The sequence below is a fragment of the Uranotaenia lowii genome, chromosome 1 (assembly GCF_029784155.1).
Source record: "Uranotaenia lowii strain MFRU-FL chromosome 1, ASM2978415v1, whole genome shotgun sequence".
Lineage (NCBI taxonomy): Eukaryota > Metazoa > Arthropoda > Insecta > Diptera > Culicidae > Uranotaenia > Uranotaenia lowii.
Genome location: NC_073691.1, coordinates 178,113,620 through 178,119,619, shown reverse-complemented (window position 1 = coordinate 178,119,619; position 6,000 = coordinate 178,113,620). Strand labels below are relative to the sequence as shown.

At 30.9% G+C, this 6,000-nt stretch overlaps 1 protein-coding gene across 1 annotated transcript in view; it reads right to left on the bottom strand.

The window, feature by feature from the left end:
* Positions 1 to 2,608: 2,608 nt before the first annotated feature.
* The window catches only part of LOC129738122 (uncharacterized), a 91,340-nt gene continuing 87,948 nt past the window's right edge, over positions 2,609 to 6,000 (bottom strand). The window contains exon 5 of the mRNA XM_055729309.1: positions 2,609 to 2,915. Coding sequence (XP_055585284.1) covers positions 2,614 to 2,915 — 302 coding nt within the window. The 3' untranslated portion in view covers positions 2,609 to 2,613. The remainder of the gene's footprint in view (positions 2,916 to 6,000) is intronic.

Here is a 6,000-nt window from a genome sequence, read left to right as displayed (position 1 = left end):
ATTTTTTTTTTTGGGAATTTAACAGCACGCTGTCATTTAGCCCTACGCCCAACCAAAAAAAATTAAGGTTATGAAAACCATTCGACATTCTAAAATTCTGTGAAATCTATGAACCTTTCAAAATTTTGGGTTCTGTGACACAGATTCTGTGAAAAAAAAATTGCTCAAATTCTGTGAAATTACAGATTATTCGGTGATTTCGGCAACCTTTCTCTAAACAACTCATTCATTGAATAAAGTTTAAATCCCAGTTTCTCATAAATGACGATAAAATTTATTTTCATTAAAAAAACATGGAAACATTAAGTATTTAGCTCAATTGATAAAACAATTATTTCCGTGAGTTCGAGCTCAAGTGTTAACATCAAACACAAGGGAATCGGATAGTTTTTCAATACCAGATTACCAATAGAATCGTTATGTAGGTATTATAGAAAAGCTAACCCTGTGTATTTTGCTACACTTTGTAATACTAAAGGAATTTGTGTTAAAAATAATTAGAATTTTTGTTTATAAGTATATCGTTTTCAATTGGAATTTCAACATTAAGAACTACCTCTTTAAATGAAAGCTGCTTCATGAAGTTCGAACAGTAATGACAGGTTGATTCTTATTCTGAAATAATGACTTTACTTTATCGGCTTCATTAGTTCTCGAATTATACCAAAAATATGTATGAAAGCCTTCCTCCTCCTTCCCGTCGTCCCTCTGAAAGAAAGAATCAAAAAACATTTCTTGTGCCCCAAATAATTCAACTTATGTTATGCCTGGTTTGGTACGCTATGACACCAATTTAACTTATTTTTGGTTCCATTCGAACTTAATTTTACATCTTTTGTGTCCTTAAAGCTGGTATATAAGAAAAATACAAAGGTGCTGCATATATTCAGGGGTAAAAACCGCGTGTGAAACATAAGGCATAAGGCAGCGCACCTAGCGGTGTATTTAGGAAGCTAGTAGTTCCGCTGAAGATCATATTTTACTTTTAATAAATACGCGATTGATTGATATTTTGATGGAAAACTTGTTACAAAAACCCGAATAATGCTTTTTTAGGAGTTTTTCCACCATTTTATTAATTAAGAATCAGTTCATAACGATCAAGGGTTACATAAATTGACGTTAAAGTCAGCATAGATTGGTGAAAATTGCAGCAGAAATGCGCATGTGTTTAAAGCTTCTAATAACATTATTCCATTTTATAAATTTAAGCAAAAATGACAATTTTTGTGTGAAAAAAACTTGAAAAGTGTTTTTTCAGCATTTCGATAAGATTAATAAAAAATCATTGCCTAGATCTAGCTAAAGAAAATGGTTCCGCTCAAGATCAGATTTTGACTAGTTCCGCTCAAGATCATTTACCCATTTCATTCTTAGAGAATGAAAAATGAACTAGTGCATATTCCAGTAGAGCAAATTTTGTGTGAAATCGATAGATGAAGTGCGTAGAAAGGAGTGCAGTGCGAAGTTTCAATTAATTAGTTCATATACTCGGGGAAAAAGTAATATTATTTTTCAAAATTTGGCCTTCGGATGACCCGGTAGCGCGATTTGTTTTGTAAGCTGAAACGTTTGTGAAACTTTTACAAAAAATAAATGGAGATGACGCTAAACGAAACTACAGAAATGGTTGGAATCTTCGCAAGTGTTAGATTTGATTTGATCCAAGACTTTTAGTGAAAATTTTTCACCATCAACAAAACTAAGTGGTTTATTCATAGAACAATTAGACCGTTTTGTGACGAGTTTAAATAAGATTTTCAGCTTGTCGCTGTTTCTCAGTTTTCTAAAATCGTCATAGTTTGATCAAAAGTGGTTTTATTCTATTGTTTAATGATATTTCTTTACTTAGCTATGTGGATAGCTTAAAAAAATTGATGAAGATGTCGCTATCAAAGTTTTGGATAGTATCATCTCAGGAGTAATCGTAACAGCTGTTAGTTATTCAATTTAAGTATACCTGAAGGGGACATTCAAAGTCTCTGTAGATTTTTTTCTCATCCCGAAGGATGATTCATCCCTAAAATCTTTCGGAAATTTAAAACATTAAAAAGTGGTTTATTCTGGTACTGGAAATATCAAACTAGGCCTTTGACATTCAGTGATCAAGTGATAAGAATTTAAACGTAAAACTTTGAAATCATACATCATACATAAAACTTTGAAATGAGTAGTATTGAGATTGAGATATATGGAATTATTAGTTAAGAAAATAAGTTCATGCTTTGGAAGTTTTAACTTTGTAAGTATGAAATAGGAAATTTGAAAAAATCTTGGATTCTTACAAATTTCAAGTTAACTGCAAATGGAATTGCACTGTTCTAGAATATTTATTAGTATTGTGAAAGTATGTGTTGGAATTTCATAAATTTTAAATTAGAGAAATTTTTGAATAAATCAATTTGAAATTTTGAAACCTTTTTTAAATAAAATATTTTCATATGATCACCTCTTTCCATGGCGACTGTAAAAAATTAGCCACGACAGTTTCATACCTAACCCTTACAAGTTTATTTTTATTATGTGTGCTCTATCGAATTATCGCATCTGCTCGTAGCACAGCCAAGAGACAAAAGTCAAAGTGAAAAAAATCTCATGATGTCTAGAGGTTGATCAGATCGATCCCGATAAAGCCAGCACTTCCCATGGAATATCTGTGAGGGCACTAGAAGGAGACTCTAAAACGAATAAAAAAAAACAACACCCGCTAAACTTACCGATAATGTTGGAGAAGGATGTTTTGCCGGTGCTGGCCACTCCGGGACCACTTCCGGTGCCCTGACCCCGTTCCCCGGACTGCTGCTGCTGCTGGCCACCGCTGCCGGCGTCGAAATTTCCCAGCTCGTGGATCGTGTTTTCGGCCTCGCACAGCAGATTGTTCAGATGCAGCCCCACGTTATTGTTGGCCGCTTGAACTAATTGGATGAAACGAAGAAAAAAAAAGATAAACAACACAATGAAAACATGAAGTACTTGAGTTGAAAGAGAGAGAGAGCGAGAGCAATCAGGAATAAGTGAGCCAGTCAGTAGTAGTCGGTTGATGAGCTTCTGTGGCCTTGCAGGAGCCAGGAGAAATGGCGGCGGTTCCCAATTGATTCCCGGGAAAATGGCCACGGGAACTCGCTCCTTCCCCGGGTTAGAGACACCCCACCAGATAGATGGGAGCCAATTATGACAACGAGCTTCGGGCAAATAGTTGGTGGTCCGGCGATATGTTCTGTTGAATTTGTGTGCACCCAGATTCCAGTTTTTTTTATATAATTTGACACTTCAAGATTTGAATTTTAATTCTGAATTTAGTAACGACAAGTCTGAAAAAATAATTGACACCAACAACGGCTTATCTTTTTTTTTTAATTTTTTACGGAAGCTTTCCATCTATGTGTCTGCAAATTTGAAGAGGGAATGATGATGTGCTAAATTTAGCGCTGGCAAACTTCGAAACCAACGAACCACCGGAAGTGGAAAACCAACCAAAAGTCCTAGTGCACCAAGTGAGAGAGAGAGCACCCAAAAGAGTGAGCAAAAGTTTCCCGAGAAGTAGTTGGGTTGGCTGGTAGGTACTTTTAATTATCAAATTTGATTATAAACTAATTCATCTCCGGGGAAATTCTGCTGCCGTTTGCTGCTGTAAGTTGGTTGAAACCAAGAAATTTCTGGGCCATAGGAATGCAGGACTCGCTACAGCTGGAAGAAATGGCATTTGTTCTGACATTCGTTTACATGTTTGAAATGTGAATATGAAGACGAATCTCATTAACACCGGAAATAGTTTAAGATCCAGTTACGTCGAGACAAATGTTCTAAAATAACAAAAAGATCAACTCACTGATTATACCAATTTTATCGAAATTTTTAAAAATATCTATCCGTTATTTTCATAAACAAGCCTAGATTATTGAAACAATCAAAAAATTTAAAATTTAAACAAAACTGCCCAGTTTTTTCAAATCTACAGTTTTATGATCACACTGAATCTAAAATCGCAGCATTCAATTTGAATTTTACATATATATATATAAAAGGATTTTAAAATCTGTGGAATGCTGGTTTTTTTTAAAATTCAGTTGGTTTCTCATTTTCATGAATTTTTCATAAGCAATACAGTGAAAAATTCATTGTGATTTCCTTTTTCTCAATTATTTTACTTTAACTCCATTCACAGACGCCGCCATTAGATATCACATTCTGTTTCAGAAATAGTCACAATTCTCCAGTGTTTTTGTTTATTTTTTGTCATTTTTGTCATTTTTGTCATATTTGTCATTTTGTCATTTTTGTCATTTTTGTGATTTTTGCATTTTTGTCATTCTTGTCATTCTTGTCATTTTTGTCACTTTTGTCTTATATCATTTTTGTCATTTTTGTCATTTTTGTTATTTTTGCCTTTTTCATTTTCGTAATTTTTTTGTCGTTTTTGTCATTTTTTTGTCATTTTTGTAATTTTTGTTATTTATTTATTGTAATTTTTTAAATTATTGTCATTTGAGACATTTTTGTCACCCTTTTTGTTATGTGTGTTATTTTTGTATTTCTTTCCGTTTTTGTTTTAAGTATTTTTTTTGTCAATTTTGCCATATTTTTAATTTTTGCCATTTTTCTTTCAGTTTTGTCCTCCGAATATTTTTCGTCCATTTTGTCATTTTTGTAATTTTTTTATTTTAGTTTTTGGAGAATTTATTGTCATTTTTTGACAATTTTGTCATTTTTGTCATTTTGTCATTATTGTCATTTTGCCACTTTTATCATTTTTGTCATTATTAGCATTTTTTGCATTTTTGAAATTTATGTCATTTTTGTCATTTTTTTTTTCATTTTTTTCCATTTTTGTTAATTTTTGCCATTTTTGTCATTTTTGTCATTTTCGGCATTTTTTGTCAATTTTGTCATTTATGTCATTTTTGTCATTTTTGTCATTTATGTTATTTTTGTCATTTTTGTCATTTTTGACATTTTTGTTAATTTTTGTCATTTTTGTCATTTTTTCATTTTTATCATTTTTGTCATTTTCGGCATTTTTGTCATTTTTGTCAATTCGGTAATTTATGTTATTTTTGTCATTTTTGTCATTTATGTTATTTTTGTCATTTTTGCCATTTTTGTCAATTTGTCATTTTTGTCATTTTTGTCATTTTTGTCATTTTTGTCATTTTTGTCATTATTGTCATTTTTGTCATTTATGTCATTTTTGTCATTTTTGTCATTTTTGTCATTTTTGTCAATTTTGTCATTTTTGTAATTTTTACCATTTATGTAATTTTTGTCATTTTTGTCAACTTTGTCAATTTTGTCATTTTTGCCTTTTTTGGAATTTTTGTCATTTTGGTCATTTTTGTCATGTTTGTCATATTTGTCATTTTTGTCATTTTTTGTATTTTTTGCCATTTATGTAATTTTTGTCATTTTTGTCATCTTTGTCAACTTTGTCAATTTTGTCATTTTTGCCTTTTTTGGAATTTTTATCATTTTGGTCATTTTTGTCATTTTTGTTATTTTTGTCATTTTTGTAATTTTCGTCATTTTTGTCATCTTTGTCATTTTTGTCATTTTAGTCATTCTTGTCATTTTTGTCATTTCGGTCATTTTTGTCACTTTTGTCATTTTTTGTCCTTTTTGTCATTTTGGTTATTTTTGTCATTTTTGTCATTTTTGTCATTTTGGTTATTTTTGTCATTTTTTGTCATTTTTGTCATTTTTGTCATTTTTGTCATTTTTGTCATTATTTCACTTTTGTCATTGTTGTAATTTTTTGTCGCCTTTTTTGACGCCTTTTTTTGTCATTTTTTCACATTTGTCATTATTGTCATTTTTTCATTTTTGACATTTTTTTGTCATTTTTATATTTTTTATAATTTTTGTTATTTATCTATTCATTTTGTTCATTTTTTAATTTCAGATATTTTTGTCGCCATTTTTGTCATATATGTTATTTTTGTCAATTTTGTTCTATTTGTCTATTTGTTTTTTTTTTGTCAATTATTCCATTTTTGTCATTTTTGT